The sequence below is a fragment of the Ceratotherium simum genome, chromosome 9, assembly GCF_057802395.1.
Source record: "Ceratotherium simum simum isolate JZ-2026a chromosome 9, ASM5780239v1, whole genome shotgun sequence".
Taxonomy (NCBI): Eukaryota; Metazoa; Chordata; class Mammalia; order Perissodactyla; family Rhinocerotidae; genus Ceratotherium; species Ceratotherium simum.
Window position 1 is genome coordinate 61,243,538 of NC_141908.1, and position 16,536 is coordinate 61,260,073.

The 16,536-nt window shown below is 34.9% G+C and overlaps 1 protein-coding gene across 1 annotated transcript in view; it reads right to left on the reverse strand.

Annotated features, from left to right (window-relative positions):
* The window catches only part of NCKAP1 (NCK associated protein 1), a 100,337-nt gene that overhangs the window by 31,564 nt on the left and 52,237 nt on the right, over window positions 1-16,536 (reverse strand). The window contains exons 14-18 of the mRNA XM_004426706.3: window positions 16,370-16,451; window positions 14,307-14,365; window positions 7,853-7,998; window positions 5,968-6,100; window positions 555-674 (exon numbers count right to left, since the gene is read on the reverse strand). Of these exons, the coding sequence (XP_004426763.1) occupies window positions 555-674; window positions 5,968-6,100; window positions 7,853-7,998; window positions 14,307-14,365; window positions 16,370-16,451 (540 nt within the window). The remainder of the gene's footprint in view (window positions 1-554; window positions 675-5,967; window positions 6,101-7,852; window positions 7,999-14,306; window positions 14,366-16,369; window positions 16,452-16,536) is intronic.

Here is a 16,536-nt window from a genome sequence, read left to right on the forward strand (position 1 = left end):
TGCTAGCACTAAGAACAGGAGTGTAAGCGAGAAGTAGAGTTTATCTACCCAGCTTAGGAAGCCCACACGGCTTGGTGGAAAACAGAAATAGGTAAATCTTGTGTGAAGAAACACTTCATAGAGGAAGTTATATCAAGGCTGCAGTTTAAAGGATAAGTGAAAACACACCAGGCAAACAAGGAATGAAAAGGACCATTTTACTGGAAGGAAAATGGCCTATGAAGAACAAAACTATATTAGGACATGATGTGTTCACAATCTCGTGTGTACTACTAGGTGGTGGAACATAAAGCGCAGAGTAGAGTAGACAGATTTGAGCTATCAGGAAGAGACCTGAATGCCAAGCTAGAGGTTGGATTTCAAACTGTAAGCAATCCTAAAGACAGTGGCAATTTTTCAAAAACCTAATAACAGAGCTTCACAACAAGAGGTAATGAGATTTCCTGAAAGTTTGAGAATAAAAAGTGGAAAATAAAAAAATAACTGGCTAATACATAATTTTCTTGCCTTCATACACCAATGTTCTACCCGTAAGAAAACACTTAAATTATTACCTGGTCACTAAGAGTACACTGTTCTGTGCAAATATCAGTGATGAGATTTCGAGCTTGTTTGGCCATTTCATCCAGAAACATATTACATAAAGAAAGACTGCGATCTCCAATATGATGTCGCTGTAAAAGCAGAATTAATAATAATAATAATAATAATAATAATAATAATAAAAGTTACAAAAAAGTAGTTTGAATTGAAACACAACATGGAAAATAAGGTTAAAGTCTATTCTACAATAAGGAGTAGAGGTGGGAGATGTTATATAGATTTCTTTTATCTCTTGTAACAAATAAGCTACCATCTGTACACAAATGACATAAAATAAGTATTTGGTGATTATACAAGTAAACTATAACTGTAAAGAATCTTAAAGAACCAGTATTTTCCTTCACATGAAAAACTATTAATTTGGTTTTCAAATTCCACAATGTCCTATATCCAGTCCTTAAATAATAAAATATCAAATATAAGATGTGAAATAACAGATTTCTTTAATGTTTTCTAATCTTACCTGATTTTATATATATATAAATCTTGACACAATAACAACTTTGTAGTGTATAAACAGAAAAGAAAAGCTCAAATATTTAAAATTGTTAGAAACTGAGTCAGTAAAACAAACAAATTCACAAGGCATTCAACTCCCTAAAATCAAAGTCCCTGTCTCCCCGTCCCGGAGGAGAAAAAAAAAGTGACCATGCATTTACTGAACACAACAGGGGAAAAAAAGAACATCATATTTAATTTTTAGGATATTTTAGATATATATATATATATTTGATACATATATCAAATCTCTCCATCTCTATCTACAGGATTCTGTATCTTTTTAGTTTTGGTGGATGTTGCAGTAGTTTAATATGTTTTTCCTGTCAATGGTAACTGGAATATTGCATATATAATGCTGTAAAATTTTGTACTATACATTTATAATACTTTACAAAGAGACAAATTCTAAAAATTTTTCCTACCCTTACCTTACATAATTATATAACAAATACACAGAGAGATTATACACATTATTTCTATGCTACTCTAATAAATGTAAAAGAATATAAAAATACTTAAACATGCAAAATAACTATTCCTAAATCTATCATGATACCTTATAATGTATTTTATTTAAAAATACCCTTTAAAACTTTAATAGGAAGCCAAATCAAAAGGGAGCTACAGGCCAGAAACAACTAAATATTATTTCACTTTACTTAAGGAAAGATTTCAAATTATAAACATTTAGAGTTTTGTTTAACCAAATTCTGACTCCTGAAAGATAAAACAGATCCCTTGTTATCAGTTCTTCCTGAAAAAAGAACACTGAACTAGCATTGCTTCAAACTTACTAGACTAACTTGATTAAAATACAGATTTGATTTCATTACTCCCTCTCAACGGCTCAGAAATTCTGAAACTGGAAAACAAAACAACTAAGGTTTCTTAACACATCACAAGTCTCGCCACGATCTGGCCTCTGCCTCTGGCTGCAGTGTTGCGAAAAGACTTTAGGAAGACAATGGCAGAAGCAGAAAGAGCATTTAGGAGACTATAACAATAATCCAGGCAAAATATTATGTGGCACTGACAAGAGTGAGAAGAGGGAGGAGTCTGGATATATATAAAGGTAGAGCCAAAAACAGAAAAGGCTCGAAGGGTAGGGCTGGGGTAACATGCAGAGAATCAACAGTTCTATTCTGGACATGTTACATTTCATATGGCTAAAAATACCTCAGTTGCAACAGGATACAGAGAAAATCTAGAGTTAAAGGGAAAAGTGTAGGCTAGAGATACAGATTTGAGAAACAGCAGCATACGGAAGATTTTTAAACAGTGAGAATGGAAAAGATGAGTGAACTACTTCTATACTAGAAAGGACTGATAGAGCAACACAATTACTAGTTTCCCATTAGTACTGGCTGCCATTTATCTGGGGATCCTGCTGACCTAGCAGGGTGTGAATTTCAAATCTAGTTCAAATGTACTGCCTTTCTGCAAATTCATTTTAAGTATTCCAGCTCAAACTGAGGCCTCAGCATTAAGAAGTTGTTTTGGAAGCTTTTTCTATAATCTTTCTGATATAAATGAGCTGACTGGCTAAAACTAAAATTATAAAGCAAGATTGCACTGAGAACTATGCACATCAACTTACTCTATCCTCATCCTTAGGTGAATTCCCTCAATGCTTCCAGAGTGCCCCATGTATATTTCTACCACAGCACACATAATCAGATCAGGGATTTGTTAAGGGTAGAGATTGTATCTTCGCATCTTTTTATCACAGAATTTAACAAGACACAGCTGGAAAATAACAGGCTTTAACAAATTAGCTAAATGAAAAACAGAACCGTGCCACTCGCTAGCTTCATAACTACAGGGAGAAAAAAACACATCAGTCCACTAGAGACTTTCTTCATCTGTAAACTAAAGATAATTACCAGCAGTACTGACTACGTTGTCACTTTGTTTAAGAATCAAATGCAACAAAAGATAGAAGAATGCCATATAAATTTTATGGTTCTAGATAAACACATTATTAATTACCTGTTGGAATTACTTTATAAGAATTGAGTCTTACCCTATTAAGGAACCATAACTTTACCAACTAACTGAGGCAGAAATGATACAAGGTAGATAATGACAGATATAACAACAATATAAAGTGCTATGAAAATATGGTAAAGGAGGGACAAATTCTAACCAGAGAAATGATGAAAATCTTTTTGGAGGAGGTGGGATTTAAGCTGAGCATTGAAGTAGAAACAAGAGTACAACAGGTAGAGGTGCAGTGAAATGAATTTTATGTATGAGGAAAAGCCTTTAAGAGACCCAAAAGTAGACAAGTAAATTAGTATGGTTTGCGTAAGGCAGACTAGTTATAGTTAGTAAGGAGTGGAAAGTAGAAGAAAAGAATGAGAGTGGAGTCCAGCAACAGAGGAGGGGATAAACAAAATGTGGTATATACATACAATGGATTATTATTCAGCCATAAAAAGGAAGTTCTGATACATGCTACAACCATGGGTGAACCTTGAAACACTAAGCCAGACACAAAATGACAAACAGTGTATGACTCCATTTATATGAATTATCTAGAATAGGCAAATTCATAGAGACAGAAAGTAGACTAGAGAATACCAAGGCCAGGAAGGATGGGGAATTACTGTTTAATGATTACAGAGTTTCTGCTTGGGGTGATGAAGGTTTTGGAAATGGACAGTGGTGATGGTTACACAAAACTGCGAAGGCGGGGCCGGCCCAGTGGCTTAGCGGTTAAGTTCGCCCGTTCTGCTTTGGCGGCCCAGAGTTCCCCGGTTCAGATCCTGGGCGCGGACCTACTCACCGCTCATCAAGCCATACTGAGGCGGTGTCCCATATAGAAGAGCTACAACTCTACAACTATGATACACAACTACGCACTGGGGCTTTGGGGAGAAAAAAGAGAAAAAGAGGAAGATTGGCAACAGATGTTAGCATAGGGCCAACCCTCCTCAAAAAAAAAAGTGGGGGGAGCTCCCCTAAAAAAAAAAAAACTGTGAATGCAATTAATGCCACTGAACTGCACATTTAAAAATAGCTAAAATGGGGGGCCAGGCCGGTGGCGTAGCGGTTAAGTTCGCGTGCTCCACTTCAGCGGCCCAGGGTTCGCAGGTTTGGATCCCAGGCACGGAATGGCACACTGCTTGTCCAGACATGCTGTGGCAGCGTTCCATATAAAGTAGAGGAAGATGGGCAAGGATGTTAGCTCAGGGCCAATCTTCCTCAACAAAAATTGGCATTGGATGTTAGCTCAGGGCTAATCTTTCTTACACACACACACAAAAAGTTAAAACTGGCACATTTTTATGTTATATATATATATTTTTAATCATAATTTTTTAAAAGACAAAAAAAAAAAAAAAGAAAGACTGCGGGTAGAGATCAAATTGTTGAGGATTTTAAATGCCTGACTGAGAAATTTTTACTTTCTCCATATGCAATGGACAACCACTGATGGTTCTTTAAGAAGGAAAGAGGCATCTGGTGGCATTGGATTAGTCTTAAATGCAGAAATACTGAAGGAAGGAAAACTATTTAAGAGTATATATGAAAGAATATTGAAAATATTAACTAAAATAGTGACAACAGCAATGGAAAGTACAGGATTCAAGAAATGATACCACACAAATAAAATTAAGAGGACTTGATGGGTAATTTAGTGGGAAGGATGATGAAGAGGGAAGAATTAATAGTATATCTTAGGTATCGAGCTTGTGGAAAAAAATTTATTAAGTCTAAAAAATCTGTAAATCTATTAAAATTGGTGGTGTTAATATCCTCACAGGTATTAATCCTAAAAGCAGTCCCTAATAAACTTCCTGCAGGCTAATCTCTGTCTCAGAGTCTACTTGCAATGGAATGCTAGAATACAATCTGCAACAGATGTTACCTAATGCTTAAAGATATTAATAATGCTACTGCTATCTCTAAGTTTCTTTTCTACAAGTTCTGCGGTTCTAAGTAAAGGGACTGAGCATCAAGTTAAATTATAAAGAAATATACTATTTAATTTTAATATATTTTCTTACCACACTCATAAAGTGATATTTCTTCTTTAAAGATTAAAAGAAATACTGGGTAAATTTTTTTTTTTTTTTTTGGAGGAAGATTAGCCGTGAGCTAACATCTGTTGCCAATCCTCCTCTTTTTGCCAAGGAAGACTGGCTCTGGGCTAACATCCGTGCCCATCTTCCTCTACCTTACGTGGGACTCCACCACAGCATGGCTTGGTAAGCAGTGCGTAGATCTGCGCCTGGGATCTGAACCTGCAAACCCCGGACTGCCGCAGCAGAGTGCATGAACTTAACCACTACGTCACCAGGCCAGCCCCCTGAGTACATTTTTGACAGATACTTGGTATCAATAAAACTAGTGAGTAGTTCAATCATTCAGTAACTGTGTATGCCTGCGTGTATATGTCTGACAGATACCAGCAAATCTGAATTTTGTTTACTATATCTATTATATTAACAAGTCAGTGAAATTCTTCTTTGCATGTTTTTGTTTGGTCAGTAATCTGTACGTTCAATTTTCAAGTCTTTTCAATGATAGTTTCAGAGGAAAAGTAAGCATACAAAATCAATTACTGTACATAACTTTACCATACATATTAATACCTGACCCACCCTTTATTTTAATAAATTCCAAGTAATTTTATGATATGTTCTTATAAAAATGTATGTATATTTATCTATCCATCCAAATATATATAATATCTACATCATATATCTATTCAAGCATTCTTCTGATTCTGTATAAAGATGCAGTAGGTGGGAAGCTAGATTAGGTAATTATGACTTTGTAAACATTTAGTTGGCTACATGTTTGGTCTGGTTTATTCTGCATACCACATAAATCACAGTACTACTCTGAAATTACCTCTTCTGGACACAATTCATGAGTGCAACTCATGAAATGAGTGCAAAGTAGTGGAAATGCAATTGAGTATCTTGACTGAGAGGGTAACTCCAAACACTGCTGAAACATCTTCTCAAAAGCACGACTATAAAAACTACATAAAGAAACAAATTAAAAATTAGAATCACAATTTTTATAGTTAAAATTAAAATTTTCTGACACAGTACCTGATAGTTAACTTGATTTAAGTGAATGAAAGTTACCAACTGGTAGAATTAATTCCCTTAAGAAGAGAATAGTTATTTTTCCAAAGAGTATCTCTTACACATCAATAATCATTCTGGAGTAATAAAAATATTATTTGTATAATATTAACAAATTTTAAAATAAAAAATAGAAAATAAACCATATCTATGGCATATGAATATGACATTCAAATCTTACATCATCAAATTTCATCAAAGCTAAGTCACTATCAATTGTAAGAAACACCATTATTTTATGTACCACTAAGAAAGAAAAACATTGTCAATTAAAGAATGACACATCATCAATTTTAAATTATTTCTCGATTTAAGAGAGATTAAAAGAATGTGAAGCAATAAAATATAGTATATCTTGGAATAATAAGACAAACAGATGTGACAGATAAAATAAGAATGTGGTTATGAAAAAATATAGATGAAAATTAATTAAATATGACTGAAAATTGCAAATTTTAAACATTACTCAAAGTGCTTTTATTTCCAAGAAAAGGAAGAGGACTTTCTAATTGCTGTACCCTTCTTTTGCGACAGGAACCTTTCTGTAGCTCAAAAATGCCTAACCATATAATCTTCCTTTTTCTTTCCAAGGTAGCCTCTGGGTCAGACAATAGTATAGGGTTCCAAATAATCTTCAAAATTCCTGCAAATCTGACATGTGATGTATTGTGTTTCCTAAGTTCCTTTATGAGACCCCTTATGCCTTCCCTGCCTGGTGATTTGCATTTCTTCTGCAATACTGCTAATTAAAGTCATCCTAACAAATGGCCAAAATCAGTGCAGACTGGGTTATTTTCCAAAATAAAAGCAATGAGAAGCTTTTCATAATGATCTCTATTCAGTACATAGAAACTACTATCACTATCCACTGAGATTATCTCAACGTTTTAGAAATAAAGGGACATACTGGGTTATTCTGATCAGCTTCCCTAAAGGAAAAAAGGCCAAGAAGCAGAAATAGAGTCGATTTTATACAGCTTTCGAGCCAGAATACTTGAGTTTGAATTCTGGCCCCACTGTTTATTCATCTGATCACAATCAAGTTCATTTATCCATTAAAAAACTTATTAAGTATCTACTATGTTAGACACTAAGGAAACAAAAACAGGACCTTCCTTTAAGGACCACATTATGTGGGGAGAAAGAGGGCGGGAAAAGTTGTAAACTACTAAGTATAAACAAAAGAGGCTATGATAAAAGCAAAAGGGAGTGGAGCACAACGGAGACAGTAGTCACCACATGATCATAATATCAATGTCTAATTCAATACTGCAGAGTGAAATCACTTGGTATTTCATTTCCAACATTTGCTCTATTTGGCCCTAATCCACACTTCTTTCCCCTTAGTCTAATGATGCAAAAAAGCACTCTAAGGCAATGTGAAGTGACTGTATTTCACCTCCTCAGAAAGAGTGTAAAAAATAAACTCACAACAGTAAGAGTTGTTCTTACAAAGAATTAAAAGTAGACATAAAATCTCAACTTTTTAAACTTCTTTTTGTTGGCAAGTTGTCCACTATTCCCTTTATTCTTAAGAATCTGTTACTGAACTGTGTTAAGGACTACAGTAACATAACAATCAAGAAACATATCTTTGGATACTAAAAATTTCAAATTCTGATTTAAAGAAAATTACAACATACCAAAATATAGAGAGATCTGAAGTTTCCACCAACATTTCCACCAAGGAATCTACCATTTTTGTATGAAAAATTATTGTATTCATCATCTTTCCAAGTTCTCTGTGATCTGCAAGGCTAAGAGAAGCCTTGGAGACACTGGTATAGGCCTGTAAAAGTACAGCGAAAAACAATAGTTTAGGTATAGATCAATGACTTTAGCCTTGTCATTCTACAGGAAAAAAAAATACCCACTATTGAAAAATATTTAAAGTCTATTGTGACACTATATCAGTAACATTATCTTTTTAAAATCGTCTATAGTGACCCAAACTTGAAATTCCTATCAAGAATTTCTTTAAATAAATAAATTGAAATACTTCTGTCCATAAAACAGAATCTAATATGAGTCATTCATCATGAACCCCAAAGGAAGTGAAGTTATAATATCAAAAGTATAAAACAATGAATTGTCATGTTGACCCTACCAAAAGAAGTTTTCAAACTAGTTTGAGAGAAAACATACATAGGAAATAATCAGATGAAAGTACTGCACATGTTGATTCAAGGAGGTTTTAGATTATACTGAATCATTAAAAACTGGACAGTAAAATATACTGTACTAATTGATGAATTCTAGAAAAGCACTGAAGATGGTAAAAATTAGTGTAGGTTGGCCAAAAAGGTGATAGGACTAAACCAAAACCATTATGCTAGGTTGAAAGGGAAAGAAATTCCCCTATAAGGGTACTAAATCACAGAGAGCAAAACCCTGTCCACAGATAATGTGCATTTCAGAAGGGCAGAGAACAAGAATAGGAGGGGTGCCTAGAGAATAAATATCGTTCACTATGGCTACAGTTTGAGTGCAAAGAAGAGAAGGGAAATGGTAAAAGAAGAGATTCAACTAGATCATGCAGACCCTTATATACCATGTTAAAGAATTTAAAATTTTTGGTGAATCACTGAAGGTTCTGTGTGATAGGCAACTGTCGTTTTAGAAAGATTCTTCTATGTGGAGGGAGAAAATGCAGAGGGGTGGGCACAAAGAGAAAAGGAGGCAGAAATCTGTTAGGAGGTAGTGGTGGCAATAATCCAGACACGATTATGATGTGGTCTAGAGTGGCAGTAGTGTAAAAGAGTTTAATCTGGAAAATGACTAGACATGGTGGTCAACGTAAGAATTATGGATGATGGCCAGGGTTCTGAATTTTTGGGAGACACTCCTTCATGGATCTCATGTGTGCCTACACATCTTGCTGGATATGCCGAGAATGCAAGGCCCAGACCATTCATTATTCAGGGTTGTATCTGCAGCTATCAAACTTGAGAGATGAGGTAATGTCTACCTCTGGAACCAAGAGCAAGTATGATTACTGCTGATAACACGAAGACTCCCTCAAACTCAGTCTTCCTTAGCTGCAACAACACAAGCCCAATGCACACCTACCATTCATCTGGGTCCCTCTGCACCACCCCTATGGGACACAGAAGCAAGGGAAAAATGACACATATATGCTGATGCTCATGCTGCTTCCTGTGCAATGAATTAAGTCCTTCGTCTCTGATCCAAGAGCCTCATGTCTTCTGACAATATCCATAAAACAGTAAGAGACTAAATAATTAGCGCCTTGTAAGCAGGATAAAAATCGATCTCAGCCCCCACAATAGCAACGAGTCACCACGTGGATGAGTTACCACTCACTAAGGTAGAGACATCACAGAGACAGCAGATTTTTATATTTTGTTGTTTTTGTCTGCCAGAAAAGGGGAGAGAATGAGGAATATGACGGCAATATTCTGATGGCAAGATATACTCTGGACATTTATTACAAACTAAGTCTAGCTGAAGTTTAATTTACCTTTAATCAGCCTTAGAATACAAAGAAGAACCAGCTCTGGCCACGAGTTCAATAGAGACTTTCATTAATTGAGCCACATTTAAAAAATTCGCAATTAAAATATCACTGTGAAAATAAATTCAGATAAAATGTATGGTGACAAAATGAGATAATTTAGTTTAAAACACTCATTTGAAATGTTTGATAACAACAGAAGGAGAAACATGTTATTAAAAAAGAAGAACAGGTTTAAATAAAAGTGTAAGATATGCACAACCCAAATAAATTAGAAGACAAGAGAAGATCCTCAATGAAAGAGTGACTGAAGATGCTTAAGGAACTAATGGAATGCACAGAGGAATAAGATGCCTTAAGAAGCAGGAAAAAATGACAAAGAATGTATGCAGGGCTGAAGAACTCTTCTCTTAAGACTAGAAAAAAGACTCAGAAAGATCAAAGTGACCTAAAGACCAATGACCTTAGGATCAAAATTGGACACAACTCCAGTGAAAGCACAAAGCATACTATACAATTCACCCAAAGGCTTATCCTTCAGGCCTTGCTCCACTCAAGGACTGATATCTATAGAACTCGACACCTCTCTCTGGCCATGTGCTACTTTTGTCCTTCTACCTGATCACTGATTCAAGTCAGATCATTCATTATCTCTTGTGAAGATCTGCTCCTTCTTCTAGTAATACTTGACACTAAAAAGTCTCTTTACTTGCTCTTGCCTCTCTGTTTGCCCTTTTCCTGTGTAAGCTATTTTCCTATTCAGATTCTACCCATTTTCCAATGTGTGGGTAAAATGTTGCTTTATAGAAAGCCATTACTAGCAATTTCAACTTGAAAAAAGCTTTCTCCCTTCTGAGAATCAGTAACTAACTGATAATCACACTCTGTCAGTGGCATCTTTTAACTTAATCTTTCAGATTTTCAACTGCTATTTTTCATATCTTTTATGCCTTGTCCCCATAGTCAGATTTATAAAATCCTCATAACAGGATCTGTACTCTTCTACAGATTATATAATATTGCTCTCAACACTTGATCTCTTGTAGCATATTATCTAGTCTGTAGGCTTGCAAACTTCACTGTTGACCTGCTCTTCATCATCTATGCAAACCTCCTAGATTCTGGACACTGCTTCCCATCTTGCACTTTTGCCCTCTTTTCCTAGCTAAGATTTCTCTAGATTATCTGTATGTCCCATTCTTTTCTTCCTTGCTATGCTTTGCCCCACCGTCCCTAAAAAATAAGAGTCTATTATGCAGTAGAAAGGAGCCAAGTGACTGTACGTCCCAATATGGTTAAGAGCAATGGTATGGGTTGAACTGCGTCCCCAAAAAAGACACATTGAAGTCACAGTCCTCAATACTTCAGGATATAACCTTATTTGGAAATAGGGTCTACAGAGGTAATCAAGGTAAAATGAGGTCATTAGAGTATGCCCTAATCCAATATGACTGGTGTCCTTATAAAAAGGAGAAATTTGGACACACAGACGCACAGAAGGAAGACTATGTGAAGAGAGACAGGGAGAATGCCACTAGAGTGATGCATCTATAAGCCAAAGAACACCACAGATGGCCAGCAAATCACCAGAAGCTAGGAAAAAGGCATGGAACAGATTCCACCTCACAGCCCTCAGAAGGAACCAACTCAGCTGACACCTTGATTTCAGACTTCCAGCCTCCAGAATTGTGAGACAAGAAACTTCTGTTCTTTAAGCCACCCAGCTTGTGGTACTTTATAACGGCAGCCCTAGGAATCTTATACAAGCAAGTATAGAATACATGAAAGAATGGGATAGATAGCAGGTGATATGCTTATAAATATCTAATAAAAATAAAAAAACTCACACAGGGATATATTAGTTTTACATTCTTCATGCTCCTGCAAATGCTTTATATTCTGTCATATGACTGAACAAAGCTAAAATTCTCGAATCCTTCAAATGAGTAAGTTTAATAATCCTGGAAGTATCTAAGAAGGGTAAATTTGAAATCCATCTCTAAAATTCTCTGAACCCATATGTTGGTTTAGGCACTCCCACAAACTGAGGGCAGGAGACCATGACAATGACTTTCAAAATTTTAAATGTGTATATCCTTTGGCAGAGCAATCACTTCTATTTTCACTTTATAAGCTCTACTTCTACATTGTTTCCTTTCTTTTTATAAAGATAATGTTAATTTCTAAACTTATTATTTTTAATAGGAAGAAAATAACCTATAATATATACACATTAAATATTTTGGGATGGTGGTGTTTTAAGGGTTCCTCCCTGATCTTCCACTAATCAGCTCTGCAACCTCAGTCAAGTTACTTAATACTGAGACCTAATTTATAAAATCTTCATCTCTAAAAATACACTGTTGCAGAACACAGAACAAGAGAGAGAAAAGTACCTATGTATTTTGAGGTTGGAAGGAAAGAACCTAAGAAAAGCAAAAGCACCTCAGGGAACTAAGAAGACTGCCAGAAAAGTATACGCTTCCTAGGAGTCCTTCCTGAGACTGTGTTCATCTAAAAGTCTCTTCTGCAAACTACGTACTGCTTGTAGTTCCATTTTTTAATTAAACAAAAAAATATTTTTTAAGTTGCAGAACAGTCTATAGTATAATCCCATTTACATGTTTGAACACCTAAAAGAATATAGCCCAGTTATTAAAAGTGAATACTTCTAGGGAATGAGATTGGGAAAAGTGCAAACTTTCACTTTACACTCTGGATACTTTGACTTTTTATAATGAGAACATACTATTATTATTTTAGAATATACATATTTTTAAAATATGCAGTTATTGAAAACACTGTGCCACAGTTTTCTCATAATTACTAGAAATACTTAAGGGGTAATTAAATTCTATCATTAAATTTACAGTATATACAAAGATTTTAGGCTTGAATTTTAGAAGCCCTTAAAAACTATTTATGTGAGAGTTATATATTAAATAAAAACTTTTAAAGTCTAATATCATTTATTTCTACATTTTAGAAAAATGAAGCTTTCGGCACTAGATCAGGGGATGGTAAACTATGGCCTATGAGCTGGCTGCTTGTTTTTATAAATAAAGTTTTATTGGAACACAGCTATGCCCATTTAAAGAAATGTATACAGTCTACAGTTGCTCTCAAGCTACAACGGCAGAGGTGAGTAGTCATGAAAGAGACTATATGGCCCACAAGCCTAAAATTTTTATCAATTAGTTCTAGATTATAAATATCTTATCAAAAAAGATTTTGTGTTTTCACTTTAGAAGTACACATTTGAATCAGGATAATCAAGAAAGATATTGGGATTTAAATATCTGGATATTTAAAAATTATAATAATCTGTTTTATTCAAAAACCCTTTTATATTGGCATAAGTTAGAAATGTATTTATCCAAGTTTAACAACTAGTATACAGTGCTTCTATATACAACTCAGTAGCAAGAAAACAAACAATTCGATTAAAAAATGGCCAGAGGATGTGAATAGATATTTTTCCAAAGAAAACATACAGATGGCCAACAAGTACATGAAAAGGTGCTCAACATTACTAATTATTACGAAAATGCAAATCAAAACCACAATGAGATCATCAATTCACACCTGTTAGAATGGCTATTATCAAAAACACAAGAAATAACAAGTGTTGGTGAGGATGTGGAGAAAAGGGAACCCTGTGCACTGTTGGTGGGAACGCAAATAAGTGCAGCCATTATGAAAAACAGTACTGAAGTTCCTCAAAAAATTAAAAATAGAACTACCATATGATCCAGCAATCCATTTCTGGGTATTTATCCGAAGAAAACAAAAACACTAACTCGAAAAGATATCTGCACCCCCATGATCACTGCAGCATTATTTACAATAGCCAAGACATGGAAACAACCTAAGCATCAATGGAGGGAATGAATGGATAAGTTGTGGTATATGTATACAATAGAATACTATTCAGTCTTGGGGGAAAAAAAGGAAATCCTGCCATTTTCGACAACATGGATGGACCCTGAAGGCTAATTTATGCTAAGTGAAAATAATTCAGACAGAGAAAGACAAATACTACATGATCCTCACTTATACATGGAATCTAAAGGAAAAAAACCATGCAAAAAAAAAAAAAAACCGAACTCATAGATACAGACAACAAATGGGTAGTTGCCAGAGGCAGAAAGTAGGAGTGGGAGGTGGGTGAAATGGGTGAATGTGGTCAAAAGGTACAAATTTCCAATTATAAAATAAGTAAGTCCTGGGGATGTAATGTACAGCATGTTGATTATAGTTAATAATACTGCATTTATATTTGAAAGTTCCTAAGACAGTAAATCTTAAAAGTTCTCGTCACAAGAAAAAATAAAATTTTTAACTGTGCAATGATAGATATTAACTAGACTTATTGTGGTGATCATTTCACAATATATACATATATTGAATCATTTTATTGTATATCAAATTAACAATGTTATATGTCAATTATATCTCAAAAAAAGTTTCTTCTATGAGGTAAAGAATATGGTTAGTTACACAAGTTTTTTCAATAGGTATACAACAATGAATATTTTTTCATGTTAAGCAATGTTTTCATGTTAACTAAGGTATTCAGTAACAAAACAGAATAACAATGAAAACTATTAAGTTATTCTTACCTGTAATCTAAACCAATCTAATCTCATTCCTCTGAAATCAAATACTTCCCCATCTTCAACTATGACAACAGAAAAAAAGATTACAAAGCAAATTAATGTTTTCACAAAGCTATAATCACATTTTAAAATTTAAAAGCTAAAACAATTCCACTCTGGGCACATATACAAAAGAATTAAAAGCAGGGTCTTGAAGAGATATTTGTACACCCATGTTCACAGCAGCACTATTCACAATAGCCAAAAGGTGGAAGCAACTCAAACATCCATCAACAGATGAATGGATAAACAAAATGTAGTATGTATACACAATGATGCATTATTCAGCCTTAAAAAGGAAGGAAATTCTGACACATGCTAGAACATCAATGAACCCTGAGGACATTATGCTAAGTGAAATAAGTCAGTGACAAAAAGGCAAATACTGTATGATTCCACCTATAAGAGGTATCTAGAGTGGTCGAACTCATAGAAACAGAAAGCAGAATGGTCAATGCCAAGGTCTGGGAGGAAAGGAAAATGGGGAGTTGTTATTTAATAGCTATAGAGTTTCAGTTTTGCAAGATGAAAAAGTTCTGGAGATTGGCTGCACAGCCATGTGAAAATAACACTACTGAACTGTACACTCAAAAATGGTAAGATAGTAAATTTCGTGTTATGTATATTTTACCACAATTAAAAAATAAAAAGAATTTAATAGCTAAGGCTATTAAAATAATTAAAATAAGTGAGTAAAATAATTCTCAAATCCTATAAAGATGATGATAAAGGAGGCAGTTATGCTCAGAGAAGTGTAAAATATAGACTTCTCTCCTAATTCTCAGTTTGCCTACACGTCAATTTGAAGCAGCTTGAGGAACCCTGTGAATAGAAACTTTGGATAGCACACTGAAGTTTCACATAATAACTTGATAGAAACCAAATATCACCAGGCAAGTTTACAGTAGTTTCATTACTTAAGTGGGATAACTATAAAGATTGGTTAAAATAAAATAAATATATTCATTACTCAGAAATGTTCAAGGTTTCTGACACCTTTTACTTAAAGATTATGAAACTCAAACGTCATATCAATCTACTGGAACAGAGCATTCAAATAACAGAGAGGCAGTCTAGTATAGGACATCAACTTTTGAGACTAGCAGACCTGAACTTAAATTCCTATTCTAGTACTTAATACCTCTTACAACTTAGGCAAATCATTTTAAATAATTGAGAGGTCAACTCTCAAACCTTAAGATTCCAAATCTGACAAATAAAAGTAATAACAGCTTTTTAAAGATGATGCGGATAAAATAGGGTAATTACAAAAAGTGCCTGGCACAGATTAAACATTTTACCAACAGTATCCATTACTGTCATAGGTAAGGCTTGCACCAAACACACTTTGTGGAGGAAGATGGGCACAGATGTTAGCCCAGGGCCGTCTTCCTCAGCAAAAAAAAAGAGGAGGATTGGCGGATGTTAGCACAGGGCTGATCTCCTCACAAAAAAAAAAAACAAACAAACAAACACACTTTGTTACGATACTAGGCACTTTTTTTTTTATTCCTACAAAATGCCCCTTTTTCCCCTGCTGAATAATAAGAAATTTCAAGCTATAATTCTTATGATTTTTTTTTTTTTTTTTTGTGAGGAGATCAGCCCTGTGCTAACATCCGCCAATCCTCCTCTTTTTTTTGCCGAGGAAGACGGCCCTGGGCTAACATCCGTGCCCATCCTCCTCCACTTTATATGGGACGCCGCCACAGCATGGCCTGCCAAAGCAGTGCGTCAGTGCGCACCCGGGACCCGAACCAGCGAACCCCGGGCCGCCGCAGCGGAACGCGCGCACCCAACCGCTTGCGCCACCGGGCCGGCCCCCTTATGATTTTTATAAACTCATAACACATTCATTTTGGAAACCTCTGCTTCAGAGAGATGAAGTTAAGACAAAAGAGAACAGAATAAATATGTCCAAAAATAAGATAAATGATTCTGTAAAAATCAGCTGTTAAGTCTTCTTAATAATCAAATTTGAAAACCTAATTACAAAAAAATATGTTTTTACTTAAAAGACTCATTACCTTGTTTTACACTTAGGGAAGTCATAGTGTTAACAAAAGAGGACATGATGATCGATTCATCTTCAGGGCAAACAGAAAGATTCTGAAAAAGAACAAAAAACAGTAATGTTAAAAACAGCTAGTTGGGAAACAACTCATAGGTCCATCAACTAGTGGACAGATAAACT